This window comes from Gorilla gorilla, chromosome 6 (assembly GCF_029281585.2).
Source record: "Gorilla gorilla gorilla isolate KB3781 chromosome 6, NHGRI_mGorGor1-v2.1_pri, whole genome shotgun sequence".
Lineage (NCBI taxonomy): Eukaryota > Metazoa > Chordata > Mammalia > Primates > Hominidae > Gorilla > Gorilla gorilla.
The window spans coordinates 166,497,051-166,518,629 of record NC_073230.2 but is presented as its reverse complement, the minus strand read 5'-3'; the positions used below and the strand labels follow the sequence as shown (position 1 = coordinate 166,518,629).

Here is a 21,579-nt window from a genome sequence, read left to right as displayed (position 1 = left end):
CTCTGTGGGGTGCTTCTTCCATGCACAAGGAAACCCCGAGGCTTCCTGGGTGTTGGGGCTGGTGACGGGAGTAGATGAACTCGTTCGCTTTGGCTCAGAGCAGCCCTGATGTTTCTGTTCCTGGCGCGGGTGTGCTCCCAAGGCTCAAGGTGTGGTGGGGGAAAAGCGTTCGCTGTGTGGAGCGGGCAGTCGGTGCAGCTTCTCAACGGCACTGGAGTCCCTCTGCTTTTCCCAACTAGCTCAAGCAGGGCCATGGTGGGGGTAACAGTGACAACCTGGGACCTCCCAACAGACGGCCTTAGAGTGCCCACCCTGAGCTAGGCGATTGTCCCTCATCACCACACCCACCCAGATGCGGGGGTGTCGCGCAAACAGCACACGTGCCCGATGCACCTGCTCCCGTGTGAGCCGGGCCAGCACAGCAGGGTGTGTGTTTGCTGCATGGCTTCAGGTTGGCTGTGGTCAAAACTTCCACTAGACGGCACGATGAGCTGAGATTCCCGCCTCGCCGTGTCCAGCCCTCCCTCCCTCTGTGTCTCTTTCTCCACCTGTCTCCTGGAACGGGCCCCAGTGGGCAGGGAGGGACCATCCCAGCTCCTCGGATCAATTGAAGGGGATGTCAGGGGGTGGGCAGAAGGTGAGAAGGGCTTGGACCCCGGGCCTGACATTGGAATGCGTGGCCGCTTTGCAGCAAAGGACATGTGTGCACATGCATGCTTTATTTTCTCATGTGGACACACTTGGAACCTGTGTCTACCCATGACACACAGCACCTTGCAAATCCACAAGCAGAGTGACAGCAGACGAGGCCGTCACTTCCTGTGGTGCCATAGTGCAGCTGGGTTTGGTCCTTTGAAATGTTCTTTCTTAAAATCAGGGCTTGTTCTCAACGGTACAGATGAATAAGAACCGAGTGGGCTGTGCTGGCAGCATGGGGGTTTTTGTGGAAGGGAATTTTCAGGAGGCCTTTGTTTCCTTGTCTACTCATAGTAATGCTCACCGACAAGCGCCACAAAAATGAAGATTGAAACAGCCAAGGGTTAAAATATTTGCTTCCATCCGTTTGTGTTTGTTTCATGCTAGAAGCTGTCCCGCATTTTGCACAGATCAGAGCAGCCCAGTCTCTCAACTGCATCACACCCAGTGGGTTCAGAAACGTGCACCGGTTTTAAAGAAAAATGACTTCCATGCAAGCAGAAATGGGCACGCGGAGCAGCCCCGCCAAGAGCTTGGTCTGAGCTCCCTGGCCCTGTCATTAAAGCATGTGATAATTGCTGTCATCTCAGCGGTAAACTGATTCCCAGACACCAGAGTTTATATTTACATATGTAAAATGTGTGTTAACAATGCACATATTTCACTTAACGGTTGCATGGTATGATATGCATTGTGCACCGTGGCACAACGTCGCACCACGGCCCAGGCTTGTGAGCGTCGCAGGCACGGCCCAGGCTTGTGAGCAAGGTGGGCATGGCCCACGCGGCGCGTGCGAAGGCCTCCGCTGCCTTTTGTGCGTCTGCCGGTCTGGGCTCACCACCTAGGCGCGCTCCTGACCCTGTGTTTCCCTTTCAGTCCTACATGGAGGACCACCTGAAGAACAAGAACCGGCTGGAGAAGGAGTGGGAAGCGCTGTGCGCCTACCAGGCGGAGCCCAACAGCTCGTTTGTGGCCCAGAGGGAGGAGAACATGCCCAAGAACCGCTCCCTGGCTGTGCTGACCTGTACGTACCAGCCCCGGGGGCAGGAAGCCTGGGTTACGGGCGGTGGAAACTGGCCGTGCTGACCTGTGTGTACCAGCCCCGGGGGCAGGAGGCTTGGGTTACAGGCAGTGGAAACTGGCCGTGCTGACCTGTACATACCAGGCCCGAGGGCGGGAGGCCAGGGTTCTGGGCGGAGGAAACTGGCCGTGCTGACCTGTGTGTACCAGCCCTAGGGGCAGGAGGCCAGGGTGACAGGAGGGGGAAACTGGCCATGCTGACCTGTGTGTACCAGCCCCGGGGACGGGAGGCCTGGGTTACAGGCAGTGCAAACTAGCCGTGCTGACCTGTACATACCAGCACTGGGGGCGGGAGGCCTGGGTTACAGGAGGGGGAAACTGGCCATGCTGACCCGTACATACCAGCCCCGGGGGCAGGTGGCCAGGGTGACAGGAGGGGGAAACTGGCCGTGCTGACCTATACATACCAGCCCCGGGGGCAGGAGGCCTGGGTAACAGGAGGGGGAAACTGGCCGTGCTGACCCGTACATACCAGCCCCGGGGGCAGGAGGCCTGGGTTACAGGAGGGGGAAACTGGCCGTGCTGACCTGTGTGTACCAGCCCCGGGGGCAGGAGGCCTGGGTTACAGGAGGGGGAAACTGGCCGTGCTGACCCGTACATACCAGCCCCGGGGGCAGGAGGCCTGGGTTACAGGAGGGGGAAACTGGCCGTGCTGACCTATACATACCAGCCCCGGGGGCAGGAGGCCTGGGTGACAGGAGGGGGAAACTGGCCGTGCTGACCCGTACATACCAGCCCCGGGGGCAGGAGGCCTGGGTTACAGGAGGGGGAAACTGGCCGTGCTGACCTGTGTGTACCAGCCCCGGGGGCAGGAGGCCTGGGTTACAGGAGGGGGAAACTGGCCGTGCTGACCCGTGTGTACCAGCCCCGGGGGCAGGAGGCCTGGGTTACAGGAGGGGGAAACTGGCCGTGCTGACCTGTGTGTACCAGCCCTAGGGGCGGGAGGCCAGGGTGACAGGAGGGGGAAACTGGCCGTGCTGACCCGTGTGTACCAGCCCCGGGGGCAGGAGGCCTGGGTTACAGGAGGGGGAAACTGGCCGTGCTGACCTGTGTGTACCAGCCCTAGGGGCGGGAGGCCAGGGTGACAGGAGGGGGAAACTGGCCGTGCTGACCTGTGTGTACCAGCCCTAGGGGCGGGAGGCCAGGGTTCCGGGTAGGGGGAAACTGGCCGTGCTGACCTATACATACCAGCCCCGGGGGAGGGAGGCCTGGGTTACAGGCGGGGGAAACAGCCCCATCCTGAGGGTCTGCAAAGCCCTCCCCTCCTCCTTCCGGGCGCCCCCTCCTCTGCAGCAGACTTGCCCCCTCTGGGAAGGCCCTCCTGGGAATCTCCCCTCTGCGACGCCATCCCCAGCCCAACCAACCAGGAACCAGTGTCTTCCTTTCCTCCAGCACGGGCCTGGGGACATCTGCACCCCAGTGAGCATCAGCTCTATTGTTCTCTGTCACCGTGTGACTTGAGACATGTTCCTGAACCTCTTGGAGCCTCCACGTCACATCTGTAATTGGGGTCACGCTGTCGTCCTTGAAGTATTACTGCTGTAAGGGTTAGATGAGGTCATTAGCATAGCACCAGTATGTCGCAGGCACACAATCAACCGTGGCTGCTCTTACAGCATCTTTAACTTTACAATTATTTCCACAAACTGAGCACCTACTACCTAGCTAGGGATCACTGCCAGAAAATGGAAATATAAGCCAGCAGTTCTCCGACTGACTCTCGTGGAGTGGAAGAGACACCGCCTCGTGTTCCCACAGCACGGGATGCACTAAGCTGCTTACAAGATGAGGAGAGCAAGGACCGCCCGGCGCTGGCGTCCACCTCACTCATCCTTTATGTGTACAGCAGGTTCCAAGGAAGGTTCCACACTTTGCTTGGTTATAAACCCACCCGCCAGGAGGAAGGGGGTCCTAGATATGTTCCTGACCAGAGTTTCAGGGGGAAGTAGATACTCGCAACGTTGAGTCATGAATGATAAATGACAGTGTGGGTAAAGTTTCTTAGTTACTCTCCTGAGGACCCTAAGACAAGGCCCTTGCGCGTGTCTCTGATGCAACAGAGGGAGCTTCGTCAGCTCACGCTTCAAGAGCACCACTCGGCCACACTCACTTTCAGCTCAGCATCAGGCGGGACCAGTGTCCCCTGTGGCCGAGGCCGTCTCTCCGTCACTGTGTCCCTGCCTCAGCCCTTCGGAGCTGGTCAAGGGATCAGACTGGTGTCCCTGAGACACCGCCTGTCCCCGTACCCAGCAGCACAGCCCCCCACGCCAGGGAGAGGCACTGCCCTTGCCCTCCTTCCAGCCCTCAGGAAATGTTACAGGTCAGAACAGTGAGAAGCTGGAATCTTGTTTTGCTTCAGAAACTAACCTGGGGCATTGCAGACCTGTGTAAAATCCCATTCACGCAGCTGGGTGCACGCTTCTTGCTACCCATTTAGTGTTCAGACCAGTTTCTATGAGGTCTGAGGGTTTTAACCCTAAAGAGATCTAAAGCAGAAGCTATGTGATTTATAAATTTTATATTTAGAAGAAAAGCAAAATACAATACATCCCATTAGCCAACTAACAGATATTTACTAAGCACCTGCCATGTGTCGGGGGCTACTAACAGGCTCTGGGGGCCTGGCCACTGTCCTCAGAGAGGAGCAGCCTGGGGGAGGAGAGGGCGGGGAGTGAAGCCGGTGTGGTAGGACAAGTGAGGGTGGTGGTGAGCGGGTATCCTGCTGAGTCCTGAGTGGAGACATGGTTCGTGGTAAATAGCCATGCAGTAAGCGTGCATTACATGTCTCTGTGTGTCTGGTCATTTACTTAGATTGTGAGGTGTTTCATGGTAAATATTCATCTGACAGCACGCCCTCCCCAAAGACAGCCCGGAGAGTGGCAGAAACGACCTGGCGATGGGGTTTTCCTCCCGTGTGCCCTGCAGCCTTCTGGGCTCTGTCTGTACAGTGTGGATGGGGGGGTTGGGGGCAAGGGACCTAGTGATGGTGAAGTGGTCCGTGCTCAGATGGGACACAGGCAGCCTCTCCAGGTAGCAGCCGGTGCCAACAGGGCGGCCACATGTGGATGGGTGCCTGATGTTCTCATGGGGATCAGGACAGCCCTGCCCATTCTGAGCCAGGTGACGGGTGAGGGGGGAAGCACCTCCCTCCTGAGACTCACACTGGAGCCAGAAAGAAGCTGCCTGCACCTCCACCCAGGGTTCTCCCGACCCATGTGCCAGGGTGTGAAGACACAGCACTGCCCTTCAGGGTTGAGAGGCCACCAGGGAAGACAGAGAACGGCAAGTTCACCTCCTGGGAGAACCCTAGATAGAAATATTTTCATGAACACATAGGTTTATTCTGAGCAAACTTGTATTACCTACTTTCTTCTCCATACTCTTGGCCATCTTGCCTTTGGGAAGGAGATCTTGTCCTCCGGGAGACAGTGGCTTGGCAAAAGCTCTCGCTGTTGCCAGGCCCCAGAGAGATGGCCGCCTCCTCCATCTTCACTCCTGCCTCACCTGCGTCCGCTGCGCTCTTCACAGGACACAACTGGCTCCAAAACAGCCACACACGGTCCAGGAGGACTGGCTTCCCTGTGGCTCTGTGGCTTGGAAGGTCCGTGCTGCGCTGTCAGGGTGGGGGGACGGCACTCGAGCTGGGCTCCACGCTGTCCTCCGTGTCGCGATGGAAGCGAGTCTGCGTGCTGGGCATGCACTATCCTCTGTGCAGGGTTGGAAGCACGAGTACTCGGCCACGCTGTCCTCTGTTAGGGATGGAACCTTCAAGTCCTCCCTCTACACCTGCCGCTCCCACCGTGTCCTTTCCGCGTGCTCACCGGGAACTCCCAGGTCTATGGAAAGGGTCCTCGGGACCACCCCTCCCTTCTCTCATGCCCCACCTTCCCCATGGAGCACTTCCCTGGGTCATTCTTCCACCCAGGAGATGGACACGGTCGCCCGACTTCCCAGATGCACCCTGATCGGAATGAGCCCCCAAAGGAGAAGGAAACACACATTATGCGATGCTTGGCTGGCACCATGCTAGGTCTAGTTGTATTATCTCAGAAGTTTAAAGAACTTAACATGCATTTTCTGTTTTTTGAATGTTTAAAAAAGAATTATGCAGCATTTCGCTTGTCTGCATTTCAGATGAAGAACAGGGATATGATACTATTTTGGTGCCATATCCTAAACAAAAAAGTATTTTTGGCTCTATGTTGTAATAACGAGAGAGAGAGAGAGAAACAGGACAAACAATGCAGAGAGACAAGACAGAGACAACGAAGAGCTGAAGGCTCAGGGACAGGAAGACAGCGAGGAGGAGAGTCATGTGGGGTTCACATCTCCCAGCTTCTGAGAGCATTGCTGCTGGAGGATCACAGCTGCCTCACAGTCAGAGGCGCGGCTGTGGGCATCTCCCAGGCCCTTGCCTTGCAGCGTGGTCCAGTGAGGCAGAGGCCCAGCTGATCACCGTTCCCAGGAGTCAGGGTCACCACACTGGCCCTGCACTGCAGCTGCTTGAGCAGCATCCTAACCACGGCATCACTGGGGCATCGTGAGCCAGCGTCCCCCGTGCTCTGCGCTGCAGCTGCGTGAGCGGCATCCTAACCACGGCATCACTGGGGCATCGTGAGCCAGCGTCCCCCGTGCCCGTGGATGTGCCACCTCTGGTCCTCACAAGAAACCCCCCCACTTGGCCGACAAGAACTTTGGGTTTTAGAGCCCGGCCTGTCGGAGCTGAAGCCCAGACTCCCCAGTGCCATCCTCATAGGCTGTCGTGGGCTCACCTGAGATTGTGCATGTGTGTTGGGAAAATCCATGTCCATTTCAAACTTCTACAGAAGTATTAGAAACATGTACAAGGGCTGAAGCACTTTGGCTAAGCATAGCTTTCCTTAGAATACTCAGGAAACAATTTATTTCTAAATAAACCTTTGGTTTAGTTTTTTTTTTTTCTCTCTCCCAAAACTCTAAGCAGAGTCCCCTAAGAGGAATATTTTGCCTTGGTTACTTGAGTGACCAAAAGTTATCATGATTTGCTTTTAAAGATGAATACGTGGGTGATTCTCCTAACTCTGATGATTAAGCCAGGGTTTTCTTTTTCCGTCCATAGAAAAAGGTTCTGGGCATATATGTCACCTCGCCAAGAAAGTTGCTGGAGAGAGACTCCCAGCCTGGCTGCCTTCCCTCCACCCCTTTTGATCTCAGCGCCAGCTAACTCTGCCCCTAGGATTTGGGAAGGCTGTTGGTTTGTTGGTGTTGGAAAGAAAATATCCCAGCAAATTCTGTGTGGGCCTTTTTCTTTGCTACCTCACAGGCAGAAGCTGTTCTGGGCAGCTGTTCTGCCAGAGACTGAGGATTCTTTTTTAGGAAGAGATCTACAGAGTCCTTCTCATTAGGCTACTTCTCGAAGGGAAAGATGTCTAAAAGCATCATCTCTGAACTACAACTGCAAGTGCACCTTCCGTGAGCTCTTCAGGACCTCCGGTGCAAAGAAACAGTGCCGGTGGGGTTGTCAGGAGCCACGTTGATACTCCACACAGTTCAGCTGCTCAAAGTTCAGATTTTAGATCCTCTTTACTCTCTTTCTTAAAACTGAACCGATAGGTTGGTAAGATGTCTGGCCTGGTGTGGCATGGCTGTCCGTCCTTCTCACATCCTCCTTCCGATTCCGCTTACAGAATCTTCGTGTGGGGAGGGTCTCGCAGTGTGGGGCGAGCCTGGCCTTTGGGGTGGCAGCAGCCGGGCTCACCCTCTCCTGGGCGCACTGTTTCCCGTGACTTGGAAGATCCACCCTCCAGAGGGGCCCCAGGCCACGGTGTGCTTCTTCCTGGATCCTCCCCCTTTATCCACCAGAAGTTACGTTCATCCTGCCAGGTGCACATCTCAGCGCCAGCTGATTCTGAGGCCGAACCCCCTAACATCCAGAGTCTTTTCCTTAAGGTCTTCGTTGGAGCCCAGGGCCTCGCGCACCCCCCACCCCCCGTTGGTGACAGTCAAGTTTAACAGGAGAATCGAGCCTTGTGTTCATCTCCTGTAACCGATTCTTGTTCAGCCTCCAGAGCTTGTGGTTCCTGAGTCACTGCGTCACCTCCCTCTCAGCTCGGCACCATCTGCTCGTTTTATAAACATGTTTTTCACGTCGTCAAGTCATTGATAAAAACACATTCCGCAGGACCGGTGCTGAGCCAATCCTCCCCCGTGACGCGGATCCACCGCGGGACTTCCCAGGCGCTGGTTCCAGGGCTGAGATTGTTTCCACGGCCCGGCCGTGCAATGGGGTCACCCCAGCCGTCCCCAGGTCCCGAGCATATTGGCAAAGGCTCATCAGATGTTTCCACGTGAGGCTCGGGGCTAAACGCCTCCTTTTCATCCTCGAAACGGCCCTGAGATTCACACAGGGACAGAGCTGGGGCTGAAGGAGGTTAGGGAGCCCAAGGTCAGCGGCTCCCCGGAGAGTGCAGCCTACACTGCCCCAGCGCAGACCGAGCCGCAACCCACGCACACCGCTCTTGCAGGACCCTCTCCGGAGCACAAGTGTGGCTGGCTTAGCATGACTTCCTCCCCCATTTTTTATTACGAGTTTTAAACACTCAAGTGGAAGGGGTAGCGTGGCGTCGCCTGCACACCCACCACCCACGCTGGCCAGCCGCCCAGTGTTGGCCGTATTAGCGTGACCTGCGAGCACTTCGTTTATTTTCTGGCTGGACGACTTCAAGTAAGTATCAGGCGTCATGACGTCCAAATACTTTAGCCTGCCTGCAGGTCCTAAATACAAGGGCCTTCTCCTAGGTAGCTGCAGCCCCGTTATAACTAAGAAAATTAACAACCCCTCAGTGCCCTCTAACACCCAGCTGTGCCCATCTGCCCAGGCTTTGGAGACAGCAGATGAGCAGGTGAAACCACAGAATTGCGTTTCCCCATAGTCCTGGAGGCCAGAGGCTGCGGTCCAGGATGTGGCAGGGCTGGCCGTGTCCGAGGCCCTCCCTGGGGCTTGCAGGTGCTGTCTGTAACTAAGGGTCCCCTTTGTTTAAGGACAGCAGACCCACTGCACTAGGCCCCCCCTCAGGACCTCACCTTCACTTGCTGGCCTCTCTAGAGGCCCTGTCTCCAAACATGGCCACACTCCGCAGTCCTGGGGGTTGGGGTCGTCACATAGGGGCGTCAGAGCACAGCTCAGCCCACAGCGCCGTTGCTATCACACAGTCCCAGGGACTCCCGCCGCTTTCTCTACAACACGGTCTGTTATCTGTTGTCTGTTTTCTTTTTTCCACCAGGATGCAGTCAAGATTCATCATTGCATTTTGGGTTTTGTGTCTTTTTCGTCTTTTTAATTTTGAAACAGCTGTCCCTGACTTTTTTTCCTGATATGAATGGTTCCTAATAAAGCTGTTCTTTTAGTGACCACTTTCCCGTTCCAAACAATCACAGACTCTCCATGTGGAAGTCTGTAGGGAACTCTGCAAGCCCACGAGAAGCTCACCTGCCCCCTTCCAGAACCCCCGTTTCCCAAGAACCCAGAGCGTACAGGTCTCCACGATGCTGTAGGAACATGACCAGCCTGCTCTGCGACCTTGCCACGGGCCACAGACTTCAAACCCTGCCTTGGCCCTGAGCTCCACCCTGGCCCTCCCCTGTCCTCCCCCTTCCTCCCCCGTCCCCCTCCTCCCCCGTCCCCCTCCTCCCCCGTCCCCCTCCTCCCGTCTTCCCCCTCCTCCCCCGTCCTCCTCCTCCCCCGTCCCCCTCCTCCCCCGTCCCCCTCCTCCCCCGTCCTCCTCCTCCCCCGTCCCCCTCCTCCCCCGTCCTCCTCCTCTTCGTCCTCCTTTTTCCTCCTCCTCGTCCTCCTGTTTCCTCCTCCCACCTCGTTCATGGTTCCCTGTATTCTGATTGGCCGGTCGAGCAGTCCTGCTGCAGAACGATGCTTTCAAAGGCATCCCGTTGCTTGTGGTCTTCCACCAGCAAGAATGTGGAGGCCAGCCCTGTGAGCTCACAGAGTCACAGTTGTGACGGGAGGGTCGCCCCTGACCATGTGGCCTGTAAGGGGCTCGAGGAGTCTGGGTAGCAGCGCCGAGGTTTGCTCTTGGTGAGAGACCCCGAGTCCCGGCACATTGTTGGGGGGCCGCAGGACAGCGGCCCGGGGTGCCCTCGGGACCCCTGCGCTCTGAGACTCGAGGACTACGTGACAAACGGCAGTTCAGGCTGCCGCGGATGCAGGTTTGCTCATCCACGGCCGCTGGGTTAGGGAGACGATTCAGGCACGTTCCAGGCAGGCCGGTGTCGGGAGAGGGTCCCTGCGTGTGGGAGACGCAGGCGGCGAGGTGTGGAGGATGCGGGGCGCTCGGCCGGCGGGATCGGCTGGAGAACCGGGGAAGGAACGCGGCGGCCTCCTCCCGCGGGAAGAGGCCCAAGCCGGGCTCGCCCTGCGGCTCCGCGAGGAGCCCGCCCTGCCGGCTTCTGAGGACGCGCCCTGGACCCTGATCTCCTGGGCCTGAGGCGACACGTTCTGTCGATTGAGGCCCCGAGGTTTGCGGAAGTCTCTGGCCGCAGCCGCGGGAGGCGCACACGCTGAGGCTGCGCGACGTGGGGCCCGCGCAGACCCGCCTCCGCCCGTGTCTCCCCGAAGCCGTCTCTGCCATCCCTATCGGAAGAGACCGTAACTGTTGGTTTTGTGTCTATGAGAAGTGCAGCCGTGGGAATAAGTCACCTGCTGACCTTACAGCGGAAACGAAGGACAAGCGGAGTCACCTAGCACCGTCGCTGCTTAGCCCAGAAAATGGCCTCATCAGCGCCCTAGACCTGTTTGTGGACCACTTCGGGAGCTGGAGGAACCACCGATGTTCTGCGCTGAGGCGGGAGGCGGGATTGGAGGCGGGGCTGGGCCTGTCCCTCCGGATGCGGGGGCCGCTGCTCTGTTCAGCCGCAGGGCTCTCCCTGCCTCCTCCTTCGGCCACCCAGGCCGGAAGCACCCCGGCCCCTTCTCAGGGACTCTCCCTGTCAGTGAGATCAACCCTCCGGAGCTGCTGTGTCTTCACTGAGCCACAGACCCGGGCGGGGAGGCGGGGCCTTCAGCTGCCGTGGGGTGTGGGGGGCCCTGCCCTGGCCGGGGTGTGCCGCCGGAGCTGCTCCCACCCCCTTCCCTGCTTCACCCCAGCGTCTCTGTGGATGCCCTTTTGACCGCGACCCCTCCCGTGCCGCGGAAGTGAGTTGCTCCTGCGAGCTGTTTGGGCATTTTCCACACCTGCCCATCAGTTACGCCTCTAGGAAGCTAATGTGTAGGTTCCCCGTCGAATTTCCTCCCTTACTTTTCCAGACGCGCCCGCTTGGCACAGTCTGCCCTGCGCCCCGTGCTGTGGGGTCAGAGGTCACTGCCGTCTGCGGCTCCCCTGGCAGCCCCAAGACCGTCAGTCACAGGTGCAGCTTCTGCCCCCGATCCACAAAACAGGCGTTAATCTCAGGCAGCACAGCCACAAGCCAGAGCTGTTCTTCTGGTGATATCCTGTGTCCTGGTGATAAGACGTGTGAGCTGCCCCCTGCTCCTAGTTTCAGCTCCTTGGAGGCGCCCCCCAGCCGTTTGTGTCTCTGTCTCGCCGCCGCCACACTCCCGGTCGCTGCTCGCACAGACGAGATTCGTCATCAGTGTTGATGGACCGCCTCTCGGTGGAGCCGTGCAGACAGCGGGGCCCTGCCTGTCTGATATCTGTGCTCCTGTTACAGCAAACTGTTCTAGTTCCTGCGAGAAAGTCGCCAGCAGCGCACACAGCCACGCCTCGCTGTGTGTCTGGATCTGGTCTCTGGGTTGCCCACACTCCACAACTGCAGGCTGGCTCCGGGCGGCGCTTTCTCTGTGCAGGCACCAGGTGCTGCTCAGGGCATGGGAAGCCAAACCCAGGTCGCTCCCGGTGCTCTGGGCCTGGAGGGCTGCAGGGACAGAGCGCCAGGCACGGGCAGTGTATGTGGCCAAAGCAAGCTGTCTCCCATTCCGGAGGCCAGAAATGGAGGTCAGGGTGTCAGCAGGGCTGGCTTCTCTGGAGGCCTCGCTCCTCAGCACGACCACGGCTGTCTTCGTCTTCACACGGGCGCTTTCCCTCCGCGTGTCCCCAGCATGACTGCGGCTGTCTTCGTCTTCACACGGGCGCTCTCCCTCCCGTGTGGGTGTGCAGATTCCTTCTTCCTAACAGCACACCAGTCATATTGCATTAGGGCCGCCCAAATGGCCTCCGCTCGCTTACCTCTGTAAAGACCCTATTTCCAAATAAGGTCATGTTCCCAGGGCTGGGACTCCAATGTGTCTTTTTGGGGGAGGGTACGCAGCTCAACCCTGGGACCTGGTGCCTCCAAGTCAGCTCAGTGACTGGGCGGGCGCTGCCTGGCCACGGCAACCCACACACCTTTGGCGTCTGTTCCCCCTGCATCCTGCCCCCGCACAGCCCTGCCTGGGGAGTTCCTTCTACGCAGATGCCTGAGCTGAGACTAGTGTGGGTTAAAATCGCTTCAGGTATGGGAATCCCCCAGGGCTTGAGGCTCCTTCTAGTCCACCTGCCCCAGGTCACCTGCCCAGCACGCTTCCGATCCCATTGGGGGGCGACTTTCTGAGAGATCTGTCTGTGGGGGATGCCAGTGAAACCATTTAAGACATGAGACACTAAACCAGCCTCGTGACCATACCATTTGGGGCCACTGTTGCTCCTCTGGGACCTGCTTTTGATGCGTCCAGTGTGGAAGCCAGACGCCAGCCTCACGCTCGGTTATCCAGCCCAGCGGTGGGCAGCGTGCTTCCTGAGTGGTGGCTGGGGCAGGTCTCATTTTCATGACCATCTCTGGATGTAGCAGGGCTTTCTGGATATGAGCCCCAGCCTGTCCCAGTCTGCCCAGATGCAGCATTGTATGCTGAGCCGCGGAGGCCCTGAATGACACTCAGTTGACTTTCCTAAATGTTCGATGAGCTTTATAGCTTGAGCTGAGCATTTCCCAAAGGCATGATTGGAAGCAGAATGTCTGCCTGCTGACTAAGGACAGGAGCGTGTGGGAGGAAGAGGACCTGCCCCTTCAGAATGCGTTCTGTCATCACGCTGTTGCTGGTCTTCAAGTGCCCAGGTCTGCAAAGAATCAAGCCCATGTAGCTTCTCAGAGTATTGAAACAAACGTGGTCCGATCATTTATTCCTTTGCCTCAACTATGACAAGTTCAAAGGCCTTTCTGTGTGTGAGCCACTGGGACCCCCAAGCAGCACTGACGGCCCTTGCTGATGGACAGCAGCCCCAGGATGTGCCTTTGCAGCCCTCAGACCTCGATGGACACCATGAACTCGGAGCAGGAGCTTGTGGGTGCTGGTGCCAACTGTGGAGCACATCCCGGAGCATGTTCTCTGTTGGAGTCAGGACTCCCTCTAGGAGCAAGACACCGGCTCCACCTCTCCACAGGCCACACCATCAACATGAAGAAGAGGGCCTCCTGCCAGCATAAATGACTGAGCCTGAACCTTCACAGAAAGCAGAGGCAGTTGGAGAGCCCGAGAGAACACCTGAGACCCCTGAGAGGAAGGAACCCCATGGCCGAGTTCCGTGAGGCCCCTGGGAGGAGGGAACCCCATTGCCAAGTTCCGTGAGGCCCCTGGACTCAGCAGTGGCTTCACAGATGGCCTCACGCATCCTCCAAACAGCAGCACTGTGGAGCCCGTGTGCTGGTGGGAGGCAGATTCTTGGCCATGCAGAGCAGCTTCCTGAGTGTGGACAGCAAGCCAGGAGGCCTGGGGGAATGCCGTCCTCAGGGATCTGTGTAGCAAGACGATGTTCCGGGCAGAGGAGTCTTCCACACGCTTTCCTCAGATGCAGTCAGGTGGGCACGGGAGGTTCTAGATCATGATTAATGACTATCCCGCTGCGTCCTCTAGCATGCTTAGCTTGGCCGTCTCCCAAGGCTCTTTGCCATAGTAATAATCAACAAGAAATTGTGGGATGTGTCTCTTCTGTTGGCACCTATGAAAAATCGCTCCATATGTTCTGCCACCACGGGGCAGCCAGAACATGCTTTGCCAGCTTGGCTGACCTGCCCAGTTGGGTGCGTGTCCACCGTCATCTCAGCCTTGCTCCTCATTGCTTGCTGCGTGCCATTTACCACAACAGTGCTGTGAGTTGTATGTTATTATCCTGCATTCTCCGAACACTGAACGGTTTACCCAGGATCGCCCGCTGGCAAGCAGTGGGGCTGGGAGTCAAATCCTGTGCTCCCCTGTGGACCATGAGGCCGTGGCCACATGAATCGTTCCATCCTTCCGAGTCTTAGTTTTTTCAGCCTAAAACGGGAAGGTAGTCCCTGTTCTGTCTGTGGTCCAGGATGGCCACTGGGTCCAGGATGAGAGAAGAAGATCTAATCCGTGAAAATACGGAACATCTGAGAAATTTGAAATACTCTTTTTTTTATATATTTAAAAAAAATTTTTTTTGAGACAGAGTTTCACTCTTGTTGTCCAGGCTGGAGTGCAATGGCACAGTCTCAGCTCACTGCAACCTCTGCCTCCCGGGTTCAAGCAATTCTCCTGCCTCAGCCTCCCAAGTAGCTGGGATTACAGCCACCCACCACCACGCCTGGCTAATTTTTGTATTTTTAGTAGAGACGTGGTTTTGCCACTTTGGCCAGACTGGTCTCGAACTCCTGACCTCAGGTGATCCACCCACCTCAGCCTCCCAAAGTACTGGGATTATAGGTATGAGCCACCGCGGCCGGCCTGAAATATTGTTGAACAAGGCACTAACGCATGATAAACACAGTAAAGGTTCAGAAAAGGAATGTGCACAGTGGGTTAATTTAACCCACTGACATTAACTCAGTTATAGGGCCAGGTGAAGGAAGACTCTACGTGAGTTCCCACGTTTTCCTGGCCTCTCAGTAAATTCTCAGACTACGGTTTTGAAGAGCACATCCATTCTTAATGGAAACATGAGCCCCAGGCTGTTATGAATTCTCACCCTGTGGTTCCCGCCATTGCTCTGTGTTGCCTCTCCAGGGAGGTCTGATGTTTCATTTGACAACAGAAGGGAGCAGCCTTCAGTTCCCTGAGCACAGGCCAGGGCTGATTGCGTGTGGGCCTGCCCTGGCTTCATCTCCAGCCTGGGGCTGGCCTTGAGAGGCCCCAGGCCACCTGCCTCCCTTCACTTCGTAGAACACGAAGACCCCTCCACAGGCCTCGCACATCAAGGAAACTGCCCTTTAGGGGACTCGGGAACTGGATGGCATCATCCTATTGGCTCTCAAAACATCTCATAAAAAGTAAGAGAATCACAAAATAGAGATTCGCCAGGCACATGAACTCTCCGCACGAGGAACGGTTGCCGGCCCCTGCAGGAATCAGAGTCCGCCCTCCTCCACAGCCTGCAGCGTTCCTTGGCCCTCCCAGGATGGCTCCAAGCATTTCCCGGAGGTTCCAAATGACCCCATATTACAAACACAATGATTTTGCTGGCCGGGCACAGTGGCTCATGCCTGTAATCCCAGCACTTTGGGAGGCCGAGGCAGGTGGATCATCTGAGGTCAGGAGTTTGAGACCACCCTGGCCAACATGGTGAAGCCCTGTCTCCACTAAAAATACAAAAATTAGCCATGTGCAGTGGTGCGCGCCTGTAGTCCCAGCTACTCGGGAGGCTGAGGCAGGAGAATCACTTGAACCCGAGAGGTGGAGGTTACAGTGATCCAATATTGTGCCACTGCACTTGAGCTTGGGTGACGGAGCAAGACCCTGTCTCTTAAAAAAAAAGACTTCGCTGGTAATTTCAAAAGCAACATGTTGACACAAAATCAAATATGCGATCAGGAAGTAGGAGCTCTCCGAAGCCATGGAAGCCGGGTCCTTGGCTCAGTGCCATCTTTAAAGGGTGACCTCGGGGGAAATGAATTCGGCTGAAACAATTTTCCACCAAGAAGCCCATGGATTGTCCACTCGCCAGCAGGGCTCAGGTGCCCATGGCAGATTCCCCCTCTGCCATCCAGAGGAGAGGGCCGGGCTCGTAGAATGCATGTCTAACTCCCCAGGACTCCCGAGCCAGGGAAGCATTTTCTTAATTTTCCAATGAGAAAATCCAGCTGGCACTTGTCTGCTGAGTCCAGTGGCAGTGGCCACTTTCCCCGTGGCCTGTTGCTCACAGGGCCTGGCAGCAGGGACCCCTCAGCTGAGGAGGAGCTCCCAGCACGCTGCCCTGATGCCTCCTCTGCCCTCCGTAGAGGCCAGGCCACTGGTCTCAGGGTGCCGTGGGCACCGTCAAAGCATGAGACCAAGCCAGGTCAAAAGCCTGGGGGCTCCGGGCTGCGCTGCCTGTTCCCTGCCCTGCTCCCTCCTGACCCTGCTCTTGGTAAAGCCTTCTCAGACACGTAAGAACGGTCCGCAGTTGCTGGTCTCACACGTGCCTAAAGGTGGCTGTGCTGAAAATGAGGCAGGGCCCTAGAGGCCCCTGGAAGCAGCCAGAAGCCCCTGCTTTTATTCCCACGCTCTGTGTGGGCTGCAGCACCGGGCCCAGCCCAGCACCTCTGACCACAGCCTCATCTCTGGCTGCGGTGTCTGTGTGGCCCCACTGTGAAACTGGGTTTCTGGAATCAATGTTTGGAGTAGTGTTTGTGGGGTGTTCAGATGTCAGAGTCAACCAATTTTTTTCTGATGATTTGTATTACAATTTCCTGCCACTGCCAATTTTCACTCTCCAAGAACTAATTTGTGCAGGAGCTAAAAGCCATTGAGTCCCTGGGATTTTTGCATCATTCACACCTTCGTTCAGAGCTGATGGGATGATTTGCAGCTTCATGACATTCCTGGGGCATTCAGCTGCATAGAGCATGTGCATATGTACACATGCATTCTTCTCCTCTCTCTAGATGTTTTATCTTATCCCATCTTGTCACCCCTGAAAGAGGCTGACATTCCTACCTGAAGGAAGGTGTCAGGACGGCATCCAACCTGGAGTGTATTGATCTCTAGTGCACAGTACTTTCCTAGTTCAATCAGTTAAAACACTCACTAAGTTTTCCAAGCCCTAGAATTTGTTGTTTTAAAAACTGTAAGTAAAATCTCCAAGAAAAATGAAAGAATTGCATAGAGAAGCAGAGTCCGTGCAGCTTCACCCCCACCACACTGCTCCATGATTGGGGCCACTTCCCTTCTGGTGCCAGCGCCCACAGGAGGTGTGCGGCAAGTTTGGAGTTTGGCCACAGGTCCGGAGGGGACCCACGGCCACCAAGCACTGGCCTCCGAGGGCTCCAGCGAGGGTGCTTTTGTTTTCTCAGAAAAGATGGAAATTGGTGTTGTGTGCAGCACCAAAAGGTTTTCCCTGGGACAAACGGCAGCAGAGCCGAGATGCTGTTGCTTCCAGATTTCAGCCAGGGATGGCAGTGACAGGCCCTCTGGAGTGGCCACTACCATCACACCAGCTGCAGCAGGGAGGCGTAACCTGGGCATCCTGTACCACGAAGCAGGCAGGACCCCCACCCCCACCCCCACCCCCACGCTGGGGAGGAGCTACAGCTGCCCAAACCGTAGCTGCAGACCCAGGCAGCCCTGCACACTTAGGGACCCAGGAAGAAGATCCTTGCCCTTGCAGGAAGTGCCTGTTCCTGCTACCTGGATTCTCCCTGCTGTTGGCACCCATGCTGATCTTGGAGCAAAGTCAGGGCTGAGCCCGGGCGCTGTCACAGCCCAGCGGGTGTGACACTCGGGGCAGTGCTGACACACCAGCCCCCTGCCACCTCAGCCCCCTCTGGACTTTGGGCACCAACAAGCATGGGAGGGAAGCCGAAGGAGGACAGAGGGCAGCTCAGCTCTGGCCTGCAGGTGCCCCTTGGCACAAACAGCCTGGGTGCCATGAATGGCAGCAGGAGACAGAGATTCCTGGGCAAAAGGGGGCAGGTCCTCCATGAAGCACCACCTTCAGGCCAGGGAGGGTTTGAAGGCTGGGGGCTGGGCTGCAAGTCCTGTGGATCAGAGTGGGAACTCATGGTGCCTTTTCCAGGCCTGCCCACGGCCACTCGTGGGCCAATCAGCATGTACTTCCTCCCCTCTGAGGCCCATAAATGCCCCAGGCATAGCCAGAGCTGGGCAGACATGGGGATGACCAGCTGCAGAGAGGAGCTTCCCACTCCAAGGCCTCCTCTCTGTGGAGGGCTGTAGAGACAATGGGACAAGCAGCCTGCAGAGAGGAGCTACCCACTCCAGAGCCTCCCCTTTGCTAGGAGCTGAACACTCATCGGGACCCCCTGGCTGCAGAAAGGAGCTGCCCCCTGTGGGAGACTGAGCTGTTCTATTGCTCGATAAACCCCTCTTCATCTTGCTCATCCTCCACTTGTCTCCATACCTCATTCTTCCTGGTCGCAGAACAAGAACTCAGGACCTGTCGAATGGTGGGGCTAGAAGGGCTGCAGCACAAACAGGGCTGAGACATGCCCCCTGCTCGCCACATTGTGGGTAAAGAGAAGGAGAGAACAGCTGTAGCCCTTCAGGGAGCCCAGACCTGGGAGCTCCTGGAGCTAGGCCTGTGACTCCATCTTTGGGACCCTGTGGTTGCTGGTATCTCCAGACTTCCAGGAGCTACCATGTTCCTCAGTGTCAACCATGGAAGCTGCTTGCAGTGTGTCTGGTCTGGCTGCAGCCTCACAGAGAGCCGGCGCCCATGCTGGCACCTGGAGCTGCCCACCCTGCTGCAGCACCCAGCGTGCCTGACTGGTGTGGCCAGAGCCCGTGCTCCTCACACACCCCTCGCCACTCCATGCCTGACTCGCCTTTGGCAGGCATGGGACCCAGGCTGGTAGTGTGAGCCAAACGTGGCCTGCCAGGCCCAGCCTGAGCAAAACTTGGGCAAAGGCGCCACCGGCCACAGAGATTTCTGGCCAGAAAAACAACACCCCAAAGATCCTGTAACACAAAGTGCACCTTGCAGAGAGAAGGAAGTGGCCACACACCAGGGAGTTGGGAGGTGCAGGAGGGGCTCTTGTGGCTTCCACTCCTCTGTGAGCTCTGCTTGTCGAAGTTTCTAAAAACAGAGCAAAGAGGAGGGCAGTCACAGCAAGCAGGATGGGGGTTACCCCAGAACCAAAGCCAAGACAGCTCTCGTATCACACACGTCACAAGTGCCTACTGTCCCCCTGCTGCGCCCGGCTTCAGCAGCCGTCAGGTTACTCTGCCTGTCCGAGCGAGTTTTTATGCCAGTCTCCACCAGTACATTTTTCCTCGATTTCCTCTTTATCTGCATTTTATTTGTCTCTTACTCTCCTTTTAAAACTAAATTCCAGTAATCTTGAGGACTTAACTGTTCATTGACTATGAAACTTTCTATTTTGAAACGCGGGCGATTGCTTAACGTTCATATTTCTGTTTACCTGCTGTGTGTTGCCAAGTGTGTCTGTGATTTAAAGGCCAGCATGGTATAAAATTCTGCAGAGGAACCCCTGACCTTGGTGTGTGAACTCCACGTGGGGGAAAACACCAGGATATCTCCATTCTGCTGAGCGGGAGCTTTGTGCCAGTTCCCCACATGCCGTTCGTCGGCCTCCCACCTGGAGGATCACAAACAGAGGGGAGGATGGGAGCAGGAACATTGGAAACCACATTCAGGAGGGTGTGAGCAGAGTCCTGGGAGAGGATGCGGGTGGGCCCTGGAGCCCGGGCAGGGGTCCCACACTGCTGGGCTATAGGCCCTGGAGGCTGGTTGGGAGTCCCACACTGCTGTGCGATGGACCCTGGAGGCTGGGCACGGGTCCTATGCTGCTGGGCTGTAGACCCTGGAGGCCGGGCAGGGGTCCCATGCTGCTGGGTGGTGGGTCCTGGAGGCCAAGTGGGGGTCTCACACTGCTGGGTGGGCCAATGTTCCTCTGACCCCTGCACTGTGTCCTTGCAGATGACCACTCCCGGGTCCTGCTGAAGGCGGAGAACAGCCACAGCCACTCAGACTACATCAACGCCAGCCCCATCGTAAGTGCATTGCCGGGGCAGGGGCCCCAGGCTTTCCCTCGGGTGGCACGGACGCGGCAAATCATGTGGGAAGGTTCTCAGGGGAAATCACGTCCCCACCCAGCTCGGCGTCTCTGCGGTGGACGGGGCTGACTCTGCCCATTGGGCTCCCGCCACTCCCCTGTTCCTTCACCAGCGGGGCTGTTTATGAGCCGTGTGGGTCCCGGCTCACGCTGGGCAGTGGGTTCCGTGACTTGTAGAACATCCAGCAATGGCGACTGGACAGTTTCCTGACTAGAAGACATGGCTTTTAGGAGAGGTTCGTAGTGGGTGCCTTTCCTCTTTCCTGGAGCTACACATTCCCTGTATATTCATGGGGCGTGGGGACACGAGACCTCAGTCTACGCTTTTTGTAACAATCAGTGGCTTGGAGGCAGGTCCAGAATTTCAGGTTCGTTTTCCTGAAGTATTTCCAGTGAATGGGACCCTGTTTCTTAAGAAAGAGACCGTTTGCTGGCTGTTCCTCCCCCTGGGATAGACGCAGGTGCAGTGGAGATCGGGCTGTCCTGTGTTTCTGGGGACGAGTGTGGCAGCAGCTCCTGTGCCGTGAGTTATGAGTCCCTGTGGCCTGTGGTCCCTCACTTCCCAGGGGCTCCTCTCAGCCCATGCTGGACGGAGCTCTCACCCTATTTAACTCTGGGCATCCCGCTTCCCTGTCATGACCTGTGGGGGGAGCAGGGCTGAATGGGGAGGTTTGCAGCCCTCCCAGAGTGAGCAGAGGAGGGAGAGATATGAGCATGGAGAGGGCTGAAGCCACAGGCTGGGGACACTCGGACTGGCTGTTCAGATGAGCAGTGATGGTGGCAGGTGGCGGGGGCGGGATGGGACACTGTCCAGGGCCGGGGCTTTGGAGACCTGGCGGATGGCACTTTAAACCAGTTGTGGAGAGGCTGGGGTTCCGTGCAGGTTTATGGCGGACGCTGGTTGTCATGTTTCCCCCTTTAAACAGCTGTTCTCAATTCTGGTCTTCAAGGAAGGGTGAGGACATCTCACTAAAATTCCAAATTTGCCTTTAATCAAACATGGTGCCTACAGGATGCGACGCTGTTCTAGGGCTGAGTGAGACGGGGCAGGTGATCGAGGCACAAATCGCACCCTACGGTGTCCCGAAGTTTCTTTGCTCGTCCATAGGGAGCTTTGGATGAAAGTATTGGCCCAACTGCCTGCAGGCCACAGCCACCGATGGCGGACGGTGCTCAGCTCTCGGCTCTGCTGGTCTCGACAGCCACTGATGGTGGAGGGTGCTCAGCTCTCGGCTCTGCTGGTCTCAGCGGCCACTGATGACGGACAGTGCTCAGCTCTCAGCTCTCAGCTCTGCTGGTCTCAGCGGCCACTGATGGCAGATGGCGCTCAGCTCTCGGCTCTGCTGGTCTCGGAAGCCACTGATGGCAGACAGTGCTCAGCTCTCGGCTCTGCTGGTCTCGACAGCCACTGATGGTGGAGGGTGCTCAGCTCTCGGCTCTGCTGGTCTCAGCGGCCACTGATGACGGACAGTGCTCAGCTCTCAGCTCTCAGCTCTGCTGGTCTCAGCGGCCACTGATGGCAGATGGCGCTCAGCTCTCGGCTCTGCTGGTCTCAGCGGCCACTGATGGCGGAGGGTGCTCAGCTCTCGGCTCTGCTGGTCTCAGCGGCCACTGATGGCGGAGGGTGCTCAGCTCTCGGCTCTGCTGGTCTCAGCGGCCACTGATGGCGGAGGGTGCTCAGCTCTCGGCTCTGCTGGTCTCAGCGGCCACTGATGGCGGACGGTGCTCAGCTCTCGGCTCTGCTGGTCTCAGTGGCCACTGATGGCCGACGGTGCTCAGCTCTCAGCTCTGCTGGTCTCAGCGGCCACTGAT

General features: G+C 57.2%; 1 protein-coding gene across 4 annotated transcripts in view; it reads left to right on the top strand.

Moving 5' to 3' along the window:
• Window positions 1-21,579, top strand: part of PTPRN2 (protein tyrosine phosphatase receptor type N2) — a 1,029,630-nt gene that overhangs the window by 944,840 nt on the left and 63,211 nt on the right. For all 4 annotated transcript variants that reach the window (XM_055347412.2, XM_055347413.2, XM_055347411.2 and 1 more), the window contains 2 exons: window positions 1,573-1,720; window positions 19,632-19,705. In XM_055347412.2, coding sequence (XP_055203387.1) covers window positions 1,573-1,720; window positions 19,632-19,705 — 222 coding nt within the window. The remainder of the gene's footprint in view (window positions 1-1,572; window positions 1,721-19,631; window positions 19,706-21,579) is intronic.